Source organism: Alligator mississippiensis, chromosome 11, assembly GCF_030867095.1.
Source record: "Alligator mississippiensis isolate rAllMis1 chromosome 11, rAllMis1, whole genome shotgun sequence".
Classification (NCBI taxonomy): domain Eukaryota; kingdom Metazoa; phylum Chordata; order Crocodylia; family Alligatoridae; genus Alligator; species Alligator mississippiensis.
The window spans coordinates 17,316,013-17,337,216 of record NC_081834.1 but is presented as its reverse complement, the minus strand read 5'-3'; the positions used below and the strand labels follow the sequence as shown (position 1 = coordinate 17,337,216).

Sequence of the window (21,204 nt, the reverse complement as noted above, 5' to 3'; positions counted from 1 at the left end):
TCATCTTTTTTTTTTAATCATTGAAATATGTTTATGCTGCATTGCACACAGTTTCTTGTTCAGATGAATAACTGACTGAGTAGAAGGTAGCATGTATAGTTAGTTAATATGAGCATAATTGTTTTCTGTTTCATGTCTTGCCATATTATCAAAAGTCAGCACAAATAAGAAGTGTTTTTATGAGAGAGAGAGAGAGTAAAAAAAAAAACACCCAACCCCAGAAGAGTTCTGAAGGTGTGGAATGAATGCGTGAAAAAGAATGAATTTCAGTAAGAGTACAAGATGAACAACAATCAAATACGAAGATAGGGATTATCAGGAGACAGATGTGAGGGAGGAACCATTTCTGGCCATAGCATTAAAAGTGAGCAGGAGGATTTTAGAACACTACAGAGTGACAGGGAAGTCAATGGAGATACCCTTTGGATCAAGGAATGGGAAACACGGGAAGTCACAAATAAGTTCTTAGTGACAAACCCCACTCGTCAGCTTACTGGCTTTGAATTAACATGGCGAGAGTGGTCTCTGTTAAACAGGTTCAGGACAGGGCAAGGCCCCTGCGCAGCCAGCCTCCACCGCTGGGGCCTCAGCGCTAACCAACTGTACTCTTGTGGGGAGACACAAACAATGTTACACATTATTGAGGTGTGTCCCCGCTACAGACCAAGAGGTGGATTAATAGCTCAGTAAATGAGAAGTCTGTTGCTTGGCTCCGCAGATTTGCATTTGCTAAATAAACAAATAATAAATGGAGCAAAGAAAAGAGACAAGATATGTGAACAGTAAAAGAAAAAATAGACTTTGTGCATTGTATCAGACCAAGTGGAATGGCCACAGATGACTGTGTATGGAAAATTGCAGAAATAGAGCATGTGGGTCAGATTTTTCTTGTATCCAAAAAATAGACACATGTAGATGATAATGTTTAGAAAGTGAGATAAATAAGATTTTAAAACAAATGTGCATGGTCAAAGGTAGTATGAGGAAGTAATGCACCTTATAAACTAACTACGTAAGATATGTGGAGAGCTCAAGCTTTCGTGAACTCAAGTTCACATCCTTAGATACTGTGAGAGGACAGAATAGAATGTGCATAAAGGGAATGAGTGACTTGAATATAAAAGGTGGAAAAGAGGTGGGAGAGGAATGGGAGTAGAGGGGAGGTGGATGGTACTTGGAGAGGCATACATTCAAAGAACCCATAGGAACAAAGGGGTCACAAAAGCTAACGCAGGTAATGCAATAAAAAACTGTAGTCCATGTTTAAACCATGCTTAACACAGTCCCATTTGTGAATTGCATCAGAGTACCTGGAAAAGAGCATCATTAGTGCTGAAAGGTAAAAGCTGAGTCAGGGTACAAAGAGGAATGGTGCAAGAAGAGTGGCACAGTGTTTAAGGTCCTCTTGTAAATGTTTTGGTTGACTGCAACTGTACTTATTTTGTCCTTGTTTCTCTACTCTGCTTTTGACAGTGACACCTATTGTGAACTTCTGTACTCATTTGCCCCTGGTGAAAGTTAGCGGGACATCAACTCATACTTCCACTTGTGGTTTAGTTTCCAAAGATTACAAATCCAGGGGATTAGATGTAATGCAGCTCATCTCCTCCAGACCTCCAATTATGTCCCATGCAAACATGGTGGTTGGTAGAGCAATAGGCACAGGAGGTGTCCTAGCCACCAGTTTTACACTGGTGTAGATTCATCTAACACAAGGAAATTTGCTAGGGGCTAATTTCTATTTCATATTCATTCTCTTTAGGAATACACTAGTGTTGGTCATGAAGACTATGCAAAGCAAAGTGGTCTATATAATTAGTCAACTATTGCAGGTCCCATTGAAGTGTGATTTATCAAAGAGTTTTAAGAAAGTAAGAAAGCACTGTCATATTTTAAGGCCAAGTGAATGGGTTCTTTCCTCCACTCCATCTCAAAGCAGCCATTCTTTTCTTTGTGCCTTACTTCCCTCAGGTAAAATGCAGATAGTATCTACACAGGATTGCCATTCATGGGTCTAATGCCTCTAACCATTTTGAGGCATTATTTTTCATTGGGTGTATAAGTCGGAATTCTAATTCTCTCATTATACCATCACATGGAATTAAAAGTCCAAGCAGTTTTGTCTTGCTGACCTCCCAGATGAAGCAACATTAATTATTGTACTGTTACTATGAGCTCTGCAAACAAAACACTGAAAGACTCAGTGAGCACCTCTTTCTTCAGGGTGGTTGGTTCAAGTCCAGTGTCAGATAATATGGTCTGAAAATTATTGCTGTCCGGTGGCTGCTTATTCTCTTTAAACTTAGCTGGTGGGTTCCATCTGTTCCTTTAAAGATGGCTGTCCATATTATGAGACTGACTTCTTTATTGTTAGATCTTGGTGCTCTTGAAGGTAGTCCTTAGAGAGCCCAGGAACTGAATTATCATGAAGACTAAATTATCTTCCTACCCAAGCAAGTAGCAGTGTCAAGGGTGGTGCATTATTGGGGCAAGTAGGGAAGTTTGTATTGCTGCTTTCCAAATGTAAATGTATTATAGAGGATTTGTTCTGCAGGGTGTTTGGCCTCTTTTATCATTACTAAAATAACTCAGATGTTTTAAAAAGGAAAAGTTCCACGTAACAAAAAAAGTGGAATTAGCCACACCATTGTTTCTCAGCAGGATCATTTCACATTCAGTCATGTAATCTGCGTGTGGGTCAGAGGTGTGTCTGGGAGTGTCTCAAAAATCAAATTAAAATATCTAAGAAAGTTTTAAAAACTTACATTAGTTTTGTTTGCAACTAGCATTTCTTCTGGGTCATTCCTCACAAGAACTATCATGTGCATGCTTCAAGCACTGGAATAGCTTAGACTTTCTTTATGGTTATCACCCTCATGCATGAATGGTCATTTTGGAGTGATGGTGCTAGCTGTCATAGTCCAAGAATTATGCAAGAGGCAATCATTTTTGTAGGTAATAATTTTAATTGGACCAATCTCATGATTAGGATTGTGTGTCCCATTTATAAAAGAGAAGCCACTGATATATGATACCGTAGAATTTTTAGTGGGCACTGGCACTAATGCTTTTAGTTTATTGACTCTATTTGGATTTTCATTCTTGTGGTTTCAACCAGGTTTTTGTAGCACTTACCAGAACAGCCTTCTTTTCTCCTCAATTTGTGCAAGTCAGTGCTTGTGAATAAACCTTTTTTATAGCCAAGAAAACAGCCTAGTAGTGAATAAAATTCATATCTCTTCTTTTAAGAGATTCTGCACGCACATTTTTATCAAGTAGTCACTTCAGGTTTTCTTTTGTTGGCCCTTTAGCCAGCAGTGCTTTTGAAACTGCAGCTTGATTTTCGACAGCTTAACTTTACAATATCTTTGATCTCATCTTCTATTCCTATGGCTTTCTCTTTTCTGCATGCATCATCATGTAATGCAGATGTTACTAACATGCCCTGTAAACCATTCTGTTCAGGTTTTATAAATTATAGACAGACAAAAGAGCTACCCAGTTAAGGACCCCAAATAATGAGAGATGAGCCAACTGCAACTAATTAAGAATGTGTGTGCAGAGCACCTTCATAAAATACTGCTGAAACAATGGGTCATACTCTCAGTTACAGTTAAACAATTAAGCTTCCTTCACATTATTGAGAGTATACTGATTTACATCAGCTGAAGATGTGGTCCTATGTACCAGTACAGTGTTACCTAATTAAAAACAAATATAACAAAAAAAAAAAAAAATTGCAGATGAGTTCAAAGGAAGGTATGGTATTTGCAAAAGGAAATCTGCTAGAATGTACTGTTTCCCGTATACACCTTAGCTTATTTATCTTTTGTTCCCACGTTAGGTTATCAGCTTAACTCAGCTGAATGTGTGGACGTTCGTTTGAAGCGTGTTGTTCCCGATCACTACTGTCACTACTATCCAGAAAATAAGAAACCAAAGCCTAAACTAAAGGAATGCAACATGGATCCCTGTCCTTCTAGGTCTGTGAGACAAATATTGAAGAAAATAGTTTCTTTGATTAATGAGGGATGAGACATCATATTTATTTGACTTTGCACTTCTTTCATCTGTAGAATTGAATAGTCTTAAACAGCTATGACATTATGGAAGGCTGGCATTTGTCACCAACATAATCAGACACATAGCAGCTCCTCAAACTTGTGTAAGAGAAAGAAACTTTGCTGAATAATGTTAAAAAAATCCATTTTTCTTTGTTCTTGGTTTGATTGTATATTAGGCTTTTTTGCTGAGCCATGTGGCACTAGTGCATGTATTTTGTGCACTTATATAAAAGGACAGGGCATGTCCTGCTTTTGGATTTACTGATGGTGTAATTTGGGTTTTCTCATTAAAGACAGGAGGTAGCTTTGTGTCTCATTAAGCATAGGGCTCTAGCACATTGTTTATCCTATTTTATACATCTACTTGCTATAAAAATCTCATTCATTATTTGCACTCAGCAGTGGTTACACAATAATGAAAGTTTTGTCATTCTTTGTAAGCTACAAGATAGGCAGAGAAAATAAAAAAGTAAAGGTACTTGTAGTATAAATGCTATAGAATATTATTGCCAAATCATAAAGGCAACAGTACAGTATACATAATTCTATTGAATTGCACACTGGTATTTAAAACTAACTTTTTGGATTGCCTGGTGAGGTTTCCTGGCTATACTAAAGTATCTTAAAATAACATCATGGTATCAAGTCCCTCACATTAGAACCTCACATTAATGTGCCAGCTGGCTGAGCTAGAGTTATATACATAAAAAAAGGAAACACTCTCAATAGATTTCATTTCCTATAGCTAAACTGTCCATTTCCTTTAATCCCCAGTGAACATAAATATGGATATTGACCTCTGCTAAATATAGGTGCACAGAGTTTAAAGTTCTTGCTAAAGAGCAAATCACTAAGCAGAATGGGAAGACTGATACAATATAGCTGACATCACTAAAGTGAAGAATGGTACCTAACTGGTGTAGTAGCAATACAGATAGAAAAGTAGACATTATGGCTCCCTTCATTAATAGAGGATGAGCAGAAATTCTCTTAAGAACAATGTTATACTTCATTTCTCCTTACTGGCCTGAGGAATAGACTTTACCTTAGCTTTGGGACTAAGCCTACTAGCATTGAGCAACTACTACTATTCATGTAAGCAGCAGTTAAGAGTGCTTACCCATCCTAGACTGAATTCTGGCTATGTATTTTTAAACCATATGCCCCTTACATTCATTCCTTTATTAAAGGTCTCTGTATGTGTCCCTTTTCTTGTTAAGAAGTGACTGCAAGTTCTTGGGAAAATGGCACAACCCCATAGGAGTCTTACATAGCAGGATTATCTGAAAAATATTCAGAGATCATTCATTTCCCTTTGAAGAGAAATAGCCTTTTCCATTTATTGGGAAGAAATGATAGGGTTAAGTTATTAGGAGTATTTGTTGCAACTTCAGAAAGGATGAGTGCTCTACAGAAAGATCCCGTCACAGGTCTGAGATTTTATGACCTTGTGGTGAAAATTTCTTATTTTAAGCTTGGGTGTATATAACATGTAGAGTAGGTATCATCTTGGAGCTGAGAGATAATGATGAAGTATTTTTTTTTATTGCAGTGATGGATTCAAAGAAATCATGCCGTATGATCACTTCCAGCCACTTCCTCGGTACGTAGGGTCACTGTAATGAGTAGGCCAGTGTTGGGATGGAATTTCCACTGAGAATTAAGTATTCAAAGAGCATGGAACATTATCCTTTGACTGTAAATAATTATTATAGTGGTTGTTTAAAACTGTACAAAAAAAGCAGATTTGGGGAAGACTCTTATAATTCTTCTTTATATGTATGATTGACCTAAATAGGACTTGCACTGAAAGTAGTTTATCATGTTTGCAAATGTCTGCAATAAAACCCTATTAGATTATAATCTCTTAATGAAAAGGTAATGATCTGCCAAAGCTTCCTTTAAAATGTATTTATTTATCCATTTCTTTATTTGAAAATATGTTTTGATTTAATAGTCAGAAAATGCCTGAATTTGCCATGTCTGTTACTATTTGTAGTGTGATGCATTAGCAATTAATATTGTGCTTTTTAAAATATATTGTTCTACAATTAAAACTAAGATTACCAGGGGATGGGGAAACACTGACTGGAGCATGCCCAAGTTCTGGCACACAAGAAATCTCCAAAGTTGGGGACACCAGGAGAGCCACTCTTGCAAGAGCTGAGGGAATGGTTCTCCCTCAGCATGACAGGAAATTAAGGGTCTCAGTTGGAGGACTCAGGTGCCTGTAAACTAATGCCAGGAGAACAGGGAACAAGTAAGAGGAGCTAACCCTCCTACTCTACTAAATGGTAATGCCCACTGGAGAGATTATGGAGACCTGGTGGGACTCCTCATATAATTGGAGTGTAGCCATAGAGGGCTACACCCTGCACAGAAGGGTCCGAGTAGGAAAGAAAAGCGGAGGTGTAGCTCTGTATGCGAGGGAGCAGTACACCTCCTTGGAGGCTGACATCTGCTCCAAAGAAGAGTGGCTCTAAACTCTCTGTGTCAAACTAAGGCGGGGTGGGGAGAACCTAACTATAGGTGTATACAGTGAGAGAGACCTAACTGTAGGTGTATACAGACCACCAAACCAGGGGAAGGAGCTCGAACTGGAGTTCTCTTGAGAACTGGCAGAGGCTGCGCACACACGGGACACGGTCATCACGGGTGACTTCAATTACCCAGACATCTCTTGGGAGGAACACTCAGCTAAGTTGGATCAGTCATATTGCTTCCTGACCTGTATTGAAGAGCTCTACCTGACTCAGGAAGTGCATGGGCCAACCAGAGGTAATGTGCTCCTAGACTGGGTCTTGGACAAAGGAGACGATCTGTAAGTGACTTGAATATAGAGGGTAGCCTGAGCAACAGCGACCATGAAGCCATCACGTTCACTTTCTGTCACAAGGCAGGCAAATCAGCTAGCAGGGTTGAAGTTATGGACTTCAAAAAAGCGAAACTCAACAGGCTCAGGGCAATAGTAGGGGAAGCGCTATTGGGGATCAGGGACTGAAGGTGAAAGGAGTGCATGAGGAGTAGTTGTTCCTCAAGGTCATGATCCTCGAAGCCCAAAGGAAGTCCATTCCTATGCAGAGGAAAGGTAGCAGAAGGGCTGGTGCAAGCCCTCTTGGCTTAATAAGTATATCATGGTCCTCTTGAAAAAAGATCAAAGGGTCATACAAATAGTGGAAGCTTGGGACAGACTCCAAGGAGGACTATACAACAATGGCCCGCACTTGTAGGGAGCAGATTAGAAAGGCTAAGGTGAAGAATGAATTTAAACTAGCAATGGAAATCAAGGACAATAAGAAGTCCTTCTTTAGATATCTAGGGAACAGGAGGAAAACAAATGGAAACATGGGGCCATTGCTTAACAACTCAGGATAGCTGGTTACAGACATGCAGGAGAAAACTGAACTCCTGAATGACTACTTTGCTTCAGTATTTCACTGGACTAAGGGGAAAATCGTACTAGAGAAGGTTCAGAATGGGCACGGTGGGAATGCCTACCTTCCTGCTGTTGATGATGAGGTGGTATGTGATCAATTAGAAAAGTTAGACATTTGTAAGTCAGCAGGACTGGATGAACTTCATCCGAGAGTGCTGAAGGAGCTGGCCACAGTCATCGCGGGACATCTAGCGAACTCTTCCAAAACTCATGGTGTTCAGGTGAGGTCCCTGAAGACTGGAAGAGGGGCAATGTTGTGCCCATCTTCAAGAAGGGGAGGAGAGAGGACATGGGCATCTATAGTCCAATTAGCCTAACTTCTTTCCCAGGGAAAATCCTGGAAAAATTAATCAAGGACTCTATGTGCAGCATGCTTGCAGAAGGTAGGATTCTGAATGACAGCCAGCATGGCTTCGTCATGGGCAGATCTTGTTTTACCAATCTCATCTCCTTCTGCGACCAGGTAACTCACCACCTGAATAAGAGAGAGGAGGTCGACATTGAATACCTAGACTTCCAAAAGGCCTTTGATCTGGCATCCCATGATGTTCTCATGGGAAAATTGGAGGATTGCAGGCTTAACTGCTTGACAGTCAGGTGGGTAGGAAGCTGGCTGTGGGGTAGGACCCAGAGAGTTCTAATGAACGGATCTGTGTTGTCCTGGCCAGTGGTGTCCCTGAAGTGGTCAGTGGTGTCCCACAGGGGTCTGTGCTTGGTCTGGTGCTTTTCAGGATTTTTATCAGTGATTTGGATATGGGGTGAAGAGCTCACTGGCCAAGTTCACAGATGACACCAAGTTGTCACACATGAGCGTGGTCACACTTGAAGACAGGCTGCAGATACAGGCAGACCTAGACAGGTTGGCAAGTTGGACAGATCAGAACCAGATGAAGTTTAACATTGAGAAGTGTAAAGTGCTCCATCTGGGAATGAACAACTCCCAACCTATTTACAGGCTTGGTGGTATCAAACTGACTAGCACTACAACTGAAAGGGACCTAGGGGTAATAGTAGACCATAGTGTGAACATGAGCCATCAGTGCAATGCTGTAGGCAGCAGGGCAAACAATACTCTGGCATGCATCAACCAGTGCATCTCAAGCAAAACCAAGGAAGTGATTCTTCCGCTGTACTCAGCACTGGTGAGACCGCAGCTGGAGTACGGTGTCCAGTTCTGGGTGCCGCACTTCAACAAAGACGTGGATGAGCTTGAGAGAGTCCAGAGAAAAGCCACCCATATGATCAGAGACTTGCAAGGCAAGCCATACGAGGAAGGGCTGAGGGATGTGGGCCTCTTCAGCCTAAAAAAGAGAAGGCTGAGAGGAGACTTGGCAGCAGGTTACTGCTACATCAGAGGAATAAATCAAGGGCTTGGTGAAAAATTGTTCACTAGGGCACCCTTGGGGAAAACCAGGAGTAATGGCCACAAACTCCTGGAAGACCATTTCAAGCTTAACACTAGGAAAAACGTCTTCACAGTTAGGGTGTCCAGACTGTGAAATAAACTCCCAGAGTTGGTACAATCACCTACCCTGAAAATCTTCAAGAAGAGACTGGATGGTCACCTTGTTTGGGTTACCTGAGCCCAGTTGTCTTTCCTGCTTAGTGCAGGGGGGCTGGACCCAATGATCTTGCAAGGTCCCTTCCAGCCCCTTACAATCTATGAATCTATTAATCATTTTAATGGTTTATTCCTGAATCACCCCTTCCCAATACAGTCTAACACAATTTCCTTGCATTGTTGTTTCATGTCTTGAATGGCTTAGTCAGGACAACAGCTGGAAAGAAGGCTTATTTCACTAACATGGGAAAAGTTTGTATGGCTTTGTCCATGGCGAAGGAGACTATATTTATAGTGGGCTTGTAGGCAGCTGTTCTCATTTCAAGAATTAAGAATGACAGATAAGGAATCATATGACTCCAGGTCTGTTCTGGCAGACACAGGTATGGTCCTTGTAGGCCAGGCCTCACTAAGAATTGCCTTGGTTCCGGGGAGCTACAACCACCTTGTTTGTAGAGGCCAAAATAGGGCTGGCACAGGCCCAGAAGTGAATGGCATTGACAGGAAAGGAATGAAAGCAAAGAAGATGTTTCAGTGTATCCCTAATTCGGCCTGCTCTGGGACAGCTTCTAATGGGACCATATTATTTTTAAAGCTGTGCTAACCTGAGAGAACTCTTAGAGGAGGTCAGCAATTAAAACTCTTGGTCTGTTTGCACCTGCAGCAGGGGCACATTTGACCTGGCAAGGATCTAAATACTCTATGGCTATTGCAGTCTATGACTGTTTTGTGCTATAAAAATTTAAAGTAGTTGAGCTTTGCCTAGGTGACACTAACTCTGCTTTTTGCCTGTTTGTAGGCTGAACAGGGTTGTTCACACATACCAGACTTGAAAAAAAGCAGTCATTGTGCTTGAGCAAACTTCTACTTTGACCAGCAGTCATACCTTACGCCTCCAGCATAGCACAAGGGCCATGTGCAGGCCTGTTTTGCGATTCTATGGAATTCACCACCACTTTCCCATTCAAATGAGGAAGTTGTGGGAAAGTTGATGGTGTAAACGACAGGATCTTGAAAGAGCTCTTCTGCGGCTGGAGCTGTGATTGCCCCACTGAAATATTTTGACAGATGGAGAAATCTTTTGAAATAAATAGAAAAATTTCCCAGGGTAAAAATTTTCTTTTAAAGCTTTTGGAATGCCTCCATTTACTTCAGACTTGTTGGGCTGTTGAGGATCCCTTGACAGCTGTGGGTTCTGGAAAGTGTCTCCTTGACTGCTTGCCCAAGACCCCCCTTTCCCCAGTAGCCATGGACCTCACTCCCTCTTGAAAATGCTTCTGGGAATATGGGATCTGGAGTGTGTTTGAAACTGATGAGATAAAGAAAAACAACTATAAAACTTTATGCTATAAACACTTCTGAGGCTAGTATTAAATACAGCACAGTCAACCTTATCCATATAAATCCATGAGCTGCTAATTCATTGAACAGTTAATTGCTCTTTAGTTCCTGATATTTTAAAGAAAATGAGTTAACACTGGCCATTCATTTAGATAAAACTGTGAAAAGTATAACTGTGTTTTTTTAAAGGCATTTTTCATTGCTAATGTGAAATCAATGTTAGCTGTGTAGTGTCTGGTTTTAAATATGTATTTTAAATTTAAATTTTTGTGGTTTCTGTATGTTTCAGATTCATTGTCTGGTCCATAATGTTTAATATGATTAATATATATTTTTGTGGAGAGGTTAATGAAGTATTTAAACCAGGAAGTGTTGTGGATTTACCTATGTATCTTGGGGTGTAGGTACTAGTTACTTAGGCTTTCCTTTAGTTTACAGGCTCCTGCTCCATCTACTCTGAGATTGACTTCCTTTACAATGCTTTTGTTACCCTTGGTGAATTGATTTAGTTGGGATATTGCTGCATTTGCTGATTCCATCTTTTATAACTGATGTAATTTTTTCATTATTTTTTTCTGAGTCACTACAGTTGTAAAATTTAAAAAGTTTAACCTAGCTAGATGAGATGAGCTTTATGGCATGCTCAGTACCCAATCAGTTCCCCAGTTTTTCTGGGGGACTAGGGAAAATGTGGATAGTGAAGGGAAATGATGGACTGAATAAGGCTGAGAAAAATCTAGAGGGGAGCGCAACACACAGAGGCCTTTTAGTTTGGTAGCTACAATGGGTGATACATATTCAGCAGGAAGATTCTTGAGGTCTGTTTTTAGTATTTATTTTCTTTTGTTACAGAGTCAATTCTTAAATGCATTTTTTTCTGCTTAGAGTAGGAGATAAGTGCCATGGAACTTCAAAAACCATTGTCATCCTCCCTGAATATCTGTGAGGCTTTAGAATCTCAGGAAAACTGAATGTCTGTATAAGGCCCTGGAATCCTCAAAACATGTACTAGAAAAATCAGGTCATTTCAGTCACTTCAGGAAATGAACTGGGCTCTTAGTCCATTTTTTGGTACTTCCAGCTTGGTAAAGGGTAGAAAGGAAACCTGAAATTTATGGCATGATAGTTTTATTGATTCTATATGTTTTTGTACTAATGTCTGGATAAAGACAAATGTATATTTGTATCTCCTTAAAGGTTAGGGACAGAAGTTAAACACAAACTGGTTTAAGTGATCAGAAACTGGTTTAAACCTGTAACAGAATAGAAGAGCAGTGCACGTAAACAAGTTTCAAAATGGCTGAAACTGGTTTAAGATAAACCTTGTTGAATATAGTATCAAACTTAAACTGATTTAGGTCAAACTGGTTTATGAAACGTCTGTCCCAGACCCCTTCCTGGTTCAAGTTAAATCAGAGTCCCCCAGCATTTTACAGCCCTGGGCTGGGCTGGGCTGGGCTGTGCTCTGTGCTCCAGAGAGCAGGGCTGGCCCTGTCCCTCTACTCCATAGCTGGAGCAGTGAGGGCTGGCTCACTGCTCCCTGCTCCCCAGGCAAGCCCCGGCTGGGGTCTGGGGCCAGAGTAGGGGGTAAACACCTGGAAGCTGGAAGAGCTAGGGATGAGAAACCCTACAGAGTCTTGCTGCTGTGATTCTGGACTGCACATCCTAGAGACCTCAGGGGCAGCAGGAAGAGGAAGTGAACACACAGCCGGTGCTGGCTACATGCTAGAGAGTTGTGCTTTAGTGCCCCCCAGCTTCTGGTTTGAGCCACTGCAGGCATGTACCTGCATTTCCTGAATCAAAAGTGAATGTTTGTTCATTTGCTTATTGGTTCAATCTTTGCAGCTTAGATTAACCTGCGATGACTGAATCAATTCAGCCTCAGGCATTTTGACTGTATACTTAGCTTGTAAGGAAGGGCGACCTGGAAAGCGGTTGGCTGTTTTGTCTGCATTATTCTACAAGTATAGAAAACCACTCCAGTTTTAACCCTGCTTCACCCAGGGTTGCTGTTAAAGTGTTTTATGTCATGATTGCACCAGGCTCATGGCAAGGTGCTAATTACAACACTCCTGAGCAACAGCTTTCCATCCCATTTTGAAGCCAATGCATATGCTTGCCCCTACTGTCAAATAATAGTCCTGATTCTACTTCCTTATAAAATCAATGATAAATGATATGTGCCCCTGGCATCTGGGGGGGCACGGCGGGTCTGGTGGCAGCAGGAGTGTGGTGGCGGAAGCACGGCGGTAATAAGCATGGAGCTACCGCAGACACCACCAGCGCTGTCGGGAGCAGGGAGGTGTGGCAACCACCTGCAGGCACCGCCGGCGGTGTCGGCAGTGGCCAGCAGCAATCGCAGACTGCCCACAGGTGCCACCGACAGTGTTGGCAGTGCCTTTTTGTAGACAGTGGACTGCCACACTTAGGGGTGCACATGCACCCCCTATCCATCGCCCCTGAAGTCAACAACAAAATACCCATTGACTTCCGTGACCATAAGCTTGGGGCTAGTATTTTACTACACTTAATAGATTCCAAAAGAATAAAAAGTGACCTTATTTTTCATGTACTTGTTTATTGTAGGTGGGAACATAATCCTTGGACTGCATGTTCTGTTTCCTGTGGAGGTGGAATTCAGAGGAGAAGCTTTGTTTGTGTGGAAGAGACCATACATGGAGAAATATTGCAGGTTGAGGAATGGAAATGCATGTATGCCCCCAAACCTAAGGTCATTCAAACATGCAACCTATTTGATTGCCCCAAGTGGGTAGCTATGGAATGGTCTCAGGTAAGTTGAAAAGTAACTTGGACCTATTTTTAAGGCACCTTCTAATTTTGTAAAACCATACATATAATCACAAACTCAGTTACCAGAAAAAAAATCAGAGACACATTTGTAACCATGAAATTAGATATAGTAAAATGAATGGTTGGTTATTTGTACTTGCAGAGTTTCCCTAAATTTTTATATGGATAAAAAATTAGAACCAGAGCTGGCACTCTTTTGAAAATTAGGTTTTTTGTCTCCTGCTTCTTGATAGATGTAATCCTTCACTGCAGTTAATAAACCAAAGCATGGTTGTCTTGGGACTGAGGGGTATCTGTAAATTTGATTTTCCAGCCTTCCTCTTACTTTTTATTATAATAACAGGAATACAGAGCCAATTTATCTTGGCTCTAGTTATCTGATATGGTCATATAGCTCAATACTTTTATGTTTCATTAATTTATCCAAGTGAAATTACTGAAGTACTGTGAGAGGAACAATTTTCATGGTGTTTCTGACCCCACCTTAAAACTAAAATTATGAAACAATGTGAAAGGGTCTATTATAACTAGATTTCCAATTCCATCTCAGATTGTAGTCATGTAGATAAACCTTATAGAATCCAGGGTGGCTTCCTTTCCCCCTAGTCTGTGATGTTGGTGCATCATTCACCTTTATTAGTAATATCTCATTTGCTTACATAGTGAGATAGTTGTATTGTCTCTCTTAGTGCACAGTGACATGTGGCCAAGGGTTACGTTACCGAGTAGTATTGTGTATTGACCATCGTGGACAGCACGTCGGCGGCTGTAATCCACAACTTAAACTGCACATAAAAGAAGAGTGTATTGTGCCAATACCGTGTTACAAGCCAAGAGGTAACTGGAATTTTGTCAGAGTCTGTTATTGTTTTACATTTTTGTTAACGGAATTAAAAAGTCCCTGGTAGCCTCTTCCAGAAATGCCAGAAGCTGGAATTTACTAGGACTCATTCCAATCTTGTCAAAAGGAAATGCTGTAGTTATTAGTGCTAAGAAAGGTGTCCTGCTGATATTTCTTGGTGATAACATGGATACAGAATAATGAAAATAACAACCTAATTAAATTAAAATATGTAATTTAGTTAAACTGGAAAATCTAGAAGCAATACATTAAGAGCTGGGGGAATTGTTCAACAACCAATAATATATTTTGAGAGCTTGTGGTATGTATAACCAGGGCCCTTCTTTCCTTGTTTCCTCAGGAATTGGAATGAAATTCTCAATTCACCACAGAAATTCCTGAATAGCAGCCATACTGATTTCCTTCCCTTCTCTCTTTCCACTTTTTGTTTTTTAAAAAATACCCTTAATGACATGGGTTCCAAAATGTATTTTTAAAAGAATGAATGGAGGGATAGACTATAGATGAATGGAAGAAAAAAGGAAAAGAGCAAAAGGAAAGAGATTAAAAGCTTTACCTCCTATTCTATTCTTGTCTCATCATTATTAGAAATAGGTATTCTGCTCTGTCCCTCTGAAACTTGCAGCTGGAGATGCTCATTGCCTTGTCATTTGAACGGTTTTACTGGGAGTATTCACAGCTCATCATTATCATTTGAACAGTAAAAATGAAAGTCAGATGTAGATAAATGCTATTGAAATCCAATGAGTTGCTTAAAGGATGTTTTGAAGTTTCAGGAAGTTCCTGAGAAATATCGCCATCCAGAATGAAATGCCACAGAATCTCTGGAACCTAGAGCAGATGTTGGCCCTGATATATTCTGGAATTTTAGGAGATCCACATAGAATAGGAGGGGTAGATTCTCAGCTGGCGTAAACCATCATAGCTTCGTTAATATAAGTGGAGCTATGCTGCTGACAATCTGGCTCAAGGAAAAGAACTCTCTACAACGGTACTGTATGTCTACACAGAACAAGAGGAGCTTAGATACACTTCTTTGCAATTTGATTGTTTTAAGTAAATTGAAAGGAGTGGATAGATAAGGTACTCAGTAAATAGTGTGTTTGACAACCAGCTCTTTAGTTCAAATCCATCTTATATGCACAATAAAACGAACACATTTATTAGGATGGTGAACCTTTTCACTCTTCAAGCCCTTTACGGGGAGTTGGTAATATCAGCCCATTACCTCAGAAGGTGGGTATCTTGAAGGCCCAAAACTGTATATGGTAGTCCAGGTGAGGCTTCATCAGTGCTGAACAGAGTGGAGAATCAATCACTTCTTCTGATTTTCAAGTGACACTGCTATTGATACAACCCAGAGACAAAATAAAACATTGCCAAGATTGCCCTTGGCATAGTTTGCACACCACTTGATGAGAGACCTCTACTCATCGTATGATGTTTTACATTTTCATAAGTTTGATGGAATTAATTATATATTTTTCCCTACCAGAAAAAAATCCTGTAGAGGCTAAACTACCATGGTTAAAACAAGCACAAGAAATGGAGGAGACCAGAACCATATCAGAAGAGCCAACGTAAGTTCTTTATCTCTTGGGTGGAAAAAAATGGCTTGAAAGGCTTATTGTCTTTCAAATTTATCTAGTATTTGACCCTCTTACCTTGGTTTTGGACAGTTATTCCTGGTCTTACACCTCAACAGCCCAGATGTGTCCTGAGTCATACAGAATATGTGAACTGGGCCAGTGGCTCTGTTAATACACTCATAGCAATGGAGCCGTGCCAAAGGGCTTTAATTAAGCCTTAAGACAGCTATTGTGGGAGAATCCTCAGCTGATGTAAAGCAAATGTAGTCCATTTTCTGCCACTACTTCTCTTTCTCTCTGTGATGTAGAGGAGCATTTTCAGGGGAAGATTAAGGGCTAGAGTGTGCAGAGAAAGAGAAAAATGCATGTCTCTGTGCACGTACAAGCACACCCCCCTAAAAAAAATATATTGATTGATCGATCTATATCCCACACCATCCTAAAAAATTTGGGAGAATTGTTTTAAAGTAACTCAAAAGATGTTATCCAGATTGTGCTCCTTATATCCACTCTCCTATTGGGAGTTCATATCTCTGATTAAAAAAAACCCAGCATCGGCAGAATAACTTCCACATAGAGTGTTAGTGGGCACTGCTTAACTATTTTCTATATACCATATATAATAAGTGTGTAAGAGAGAGAAAGAGAGCTTGCATATTTAAATCTCATATATTAACTCTTCAAGGTTTCATAGATTTCATAGACATTAGGGTTGGAAGGGACCTCGGAAGATCATAGAGTCCAGCCCCCCGCCCAAAGGGCAGGAAGTCAGGAGGGATCATTGGAACCCAGCCGGATAAACATCCAACTTTCTCGTGAAGGCATTCAAAGTAGGTGCTTGAACCACCTCCGGTGGCAGGCTGTTCCAGACCTTGGGGGCTTGGACAGTAAAGAAGTTCTTTCTTATGTCCAGCCTGAAACGGTCTTGGAGGAGTTTGTGACCATTCGACCTTGTCATCCCTTGGGGTGCTCTGGTGAACAGACATTCCCCAAGATCCTGGTGAGCACCCCTTATAAACTTATAGGCAGCCATCATATCACTCCTGAGCCTGCACTTTTCCAGGCTGAAGAGTCCCATAGCTCTCAGCCTCTCATCATAAGGTCTGTTTTCCTGACCTCTGATCATGCATGTGGCTCTTCTCTGGATTCTCTCAAGCTTCTCCACATCCTTTTTGAATTGTGGAGCCCAAAACTGGACACAGTACTCCAGCTGTGGCCTCACCAAGGCCAAGTACAACGGGAGAATGACGTCCTGGGATTTGCTTGAGAAGCATCTATGGATGCAAGCCAGCATTTTGCTCACTTTACTAGCAGCAGCATGACATCAAAGGCTCATATTCATCTTGTGGTCAATCTTGCCCACAAGTCCATTTCATCCGTAGTGCTAGACAGCATAGCACTGCCGAACCTATAAGCATGCTGCAGGTTTTTCTTTACAAGGTGGAGAACCTTGCATTTTTTGGTGTTAAACACCATTGGGTTCTCGTCCACCCATTTTCTGAGCCTATCAAGGTCAGCCTGGATCTCCCTCTTGTCCTCAGGTGTGGATGCTTTACCCCAAAGTTTGGTGTCATCAGCAAACTTGGCCAGTCTGCTTCTGACTCCGGTGTCCACATCATTAATGAAGAAGTTGAATAATATAGGTCCAAGGACAGAGCCTTGAGGGACCCCACTGGTCAGAGCACACCATGACAATTGACTTCTATCAACCACTACCCTCTGGGGCCGACCACGGAGCCAATTACCCAGCCAGTGGATTGTGGTGGACCCGAAGCTGCAGTTGTCCAGTTTTGCCAAGAGGTGATCATGGGTTACCAGATCGAAGGCTTTTTAAAAGCCAAGATATAGGACATCAATCTCCTCTCCCTTGTCTAGGTGATAGGTCACCTTGTCGTAAAAGGAAATGAGATTGGTCAAGCAAGAATTACCCTCAACAAACCCATGCTGGCTATCCCTCAGGATGTTGCCATCAGCCAGTCTGTTAATGGTCTCTTTGATAATCTTTTCCAAGACCTTCCCAGGGATAGAGGTCAGGCTGATGGGCCTGTAGTTTGCTGGATTCACTTTCCTCACTTTCTTGAAGATAGGCACCACATTGGCCTTCTTCCAAACTTTGGGCACTTCACCAGAGCACCAGGAGTTTTCGAAGATCTGTGCCAGGGGCTGAGCTAAGATGCTCGCCACCTCCTTGAGTACCCTGGGGTGTAGACTGTCAGGGCCGGCTGACTGGAAGGTGTCTAGCCTCTCAAGGTGTTCCTTCACAAGGTCAGCATTGATGGAGGGTAAGGAATCTCCCTCACCCAGGCCTCCCTGTCCAGTAATGGGCAGGGGCGTCCCATGGGGCTGGTGAAAGACTGACGCAAAGTACCCATTTAGCAAGTTGGCTTTTTCCTGGGCATTGGTTGTCAGTTGTCCCATCTGGTTTAGCAGGGGTCCAATGTTGCCCTTGCTTTTCCTCCAGCTCCCCACATATCTAAAAAAGGACTTTTTATTGTCCTTGATAGATGTAGCCAGTTGGAGTTCCGTCGCAGCCTTGGCTTTCCTGGTTCACTCTCTGCAGGTCCGGACCAGCACAGAGTATTCCTCCTTGGTGGTGGATCCAGTCCTCCATCCTTTGTAGGTCTTTCTTTTTAGGCACAGGAGATCCGCTAGTTCCCTGCAGAGCCAAGGGGGCTGCTGTGCCCTTTTTCTGCCTTTCCTCCTAGACGGAATAGACTTTGCTTGCACATCCAGGATTGCTCCCTTGAACTCCCCTCCCCTTTGGGTCATGGTCCATTAGGGCCTCACCGACAAGCCTCCTGAGCTTTTCAGAGTCAGCTTTCCTGAAGTCAAGGACTTCTGTATTGCTGACTGACTTGCCAGCTTTACAGTGGATGGTGAAGGTGATAAGCTCGTGGTCACTGTCACCCAGCTTCCCTTCAATTGTTAGGTTGCTGATTAGGTTGTCCCCAGTTGCCAGTACCAGGTCGAGCAGTGCTTTACCTCTTGTTGGCCCATAGACTTCTTGTGCCAGATAGAGCTCATCCACGCATGTGAAGAAGCTTTGCGACCATTCGGATTTGGCTGAGTTCTCTTCCCACGAGATGTCTGGGTAGTTGAAGTCTCCCATGACAACCATGGACCGGGAGCTTGCGGCCTCAGCCAATTCCTTGGTGAACTCCTGGTCAAGCTCTTGATTCTGGGTGGGAGGTCTGTAGTAGACTCCTACCATTGTGTCCCCTGTGCCATGTTCCCCACGGATTTTAACCCAGAGGGTCTCCAGTCATCTACCCTGGGTGCCAATGTCGGCTTGCAGGGATGCTTAGCTCTCCTTAACATAGAGAGCTACACCCCCGCCCCTTTTATCCACTCAATCTCTTCAGTAAAGGGTATAGCCATCTATACCCATGGTCCAATCATGGGCAGAGTCCCACCAGGTCTCTGTTATCCCTATGACATCGTAATTATTTGTGTTAAGCAGGAGGACAAGTTCCTCCTGTTTATTCCCCAAGCTCCTGGCATTTGTGTCCAGGAACACAAGTGTCCCCTTTGGGGCCCTTGCCTTGCCTACAGATTGTTCCAGGGCTGGAGCAGGGGTGAGCTCCCTTAAGTGCCTTGGCCTGCTGGCTTTGCAAGGGTTGCTCAGTGGGCAGCAGTGGTGATAGTCCCCCCATCCCCCGGCAGGCTTAGTTTAAAGCCCAGTGGAGCAGGTCAGCCAGTCTGGCTGAGAAGAGCCTCCTCCCCAGTGGAGAGAGGTGGAGGCCGTCCCTTCCCAGCAGCTCACTGCCTCTCTCACCAAAGAGCTGACTGTGGTCATAGATTCATAGATTAATAGATGTTAGGGTCGGAAGGGACCTCAATAGATCATCGAGTCCGACCCCCTGCATAAGCAGGAAAGAGTGCTGGGTCTAGATGATCCCAGCTAGATACTCATCTAACCTCCTCTTGAAGACCCCCAGGGTAGGGGAGAGCACCACCTCCCTTGGGAGCCCGTTCCACTCGAACTGTGAAGAAGTTCTTCCTAATGTCCAATCTAAATCTGCTCTCTGCTAGCTTGTGGCCATTGTTTCTTGTGACCCCCGGGGGCGCCTTGGTGAATAAATACTCACCAATTCCCTTCTGTGCCCCCGTGATGAACTTATAGGCAGCCACAAGGTCACCTCTCAACCTTCTCTTGCGGAGGCTGAAAAGGTCCAATTTCTCTAGTCTCTCCTCGTAGGGCTTGGTCTGCAGGCCCTTAACCATACGAGTTGCCCTTCTCTGGACCCTCTCCAGGTTATCCGCATCCTTCTTGAAGTGTGGCGCCCAGAATTGCACGCAGTACTCCAACTGCGGTCTGACCAGCGCCCTATAGAGGGGAAGTATCACCTCCCTGGACCTATTCGTCATGCATCTGCTGATGCACGATAAAGTGCCATTGGCTTTTCTGATGGCTTCATCACACTGCTGGCTCATGTTCATCTTGGAGTCCACTAGGACTCCAAGATCCCTTTCCACCTCTGTGCCACCCAGCAGGTCATTCCCTAGGCTGTAGGTGTGCTGGACATTTTTCCTCCCTAGGTGCAGCATTTTTCTCCTTGTTGAACTGCATCCTGTTGTTTTCTGCCCACTTGTCCAACCTATCCAGGTCTGCCTGCAGCTGTTCCATGCCCTCCGGCGTGTCCACTTCTCCCCAAAGCTTTGTGTCATCTGCAAACTTGGACAGAGTACATTTGACTCCCTCGTCCAAGTCACTGATGAAGACATTAAAGAGTATCGGTCCAAGGACCGAGCCCTGCGGGACCCCACTGCCCACATGCTTCCAGGTCGAGACTGACCCATCCACCACGACTCTTTGGGTGCGACCCTCTAGCCAATTCGCCACCCACCGGACTGTGTAGTCATCCACATCACAGCCTCTTAACTTGTTCACCAGTATGGGGTGGGATACCGTATCGAAGGCCTTCCTGAAGTCTAAGTATACGACATCCACCCCTCCTCCTGTGTCCAGGCGTTTCGTAACCTGGTCATAGAAAGAGAGTAGATTGGTCAGGCACGATCTGCCCGCCACAAACCCATGCTGGTTTCCCCTCAGCATAATTTGCCCTGCCGGGCTCTCACAAATGTGAGCCTTGATAATTTTTTCAAAGACTTTACCAAGGATGGAGGTGAGACTGACTGGCCTATATTTGCCCGGGTCCTCCTTCCTCCCCTTCTTGAAAATGGGGACCACATTAGCCCTTTTCCAATCCTCTGGGACTTGGCCCGTGCGCCACGAGCATTCGAATATTCCCGCCAGTGGCTCTGCAGTGATGTCGGCCAGTGCCTTCAGCACCCTCGGATGGAGCTCATCCAGGCCTGCCGACTTAAAGGCATCCAGTTCTTCCAAGTGACTCTGCACCACCTCAGGATCTACGCTTGGAAGTCTGGCGCCTTGCTGCTGCCTCTCTACAACCCCAGTGAGAGACTTGTTGTGCCCCTCACTTAGGAACACTGAGGCAAAGAACTCTTTGAGGAGTTCAGCCTTGTCCCCCCTGTCTGTCACCAATTGTTTCTGCCCATTTAGCAGAGGTCCTATTCCT

General features: G+C 43.0%; 1 protein-coding gene across 3 annotated transcripts in view; it reads left to right on the top strand.

Moving 5' to 3' along the window:
* Nucleotides 1-21,204, top strand: part of ADAMTSL3 (ADAMTS like 3) — a 368,636-nt gene that overhangs the window by 265,376 nt on the left and 82,056 nt on the right. For all 3 annotated transcript variants that reach the window (XM_019477525.2, XM_059714625.1, XM_019477526.2), the window contains 5 exons: nt 3,845-3,983; nt 5,617-5,667; nt 12,989-13,193; nt 13,903-14,050; nt 15,571-15,655. In XM_019477525.2, coding sequence (XP_019333070.2) covers nt 3,845-3,983; nt 5,617-5,667; nt 12,989-13,193; nt 13,903-14,050; nt 15,571-15,655 — 628 coding nt within the window. The remainder of the gene's footprint in view (nt 1-3,844; nt 3,984-5,616; nt 5,668-12,988; nt 13,194-13,902; nt 14,051-15,570; nt 15,656-21,204) is intronic.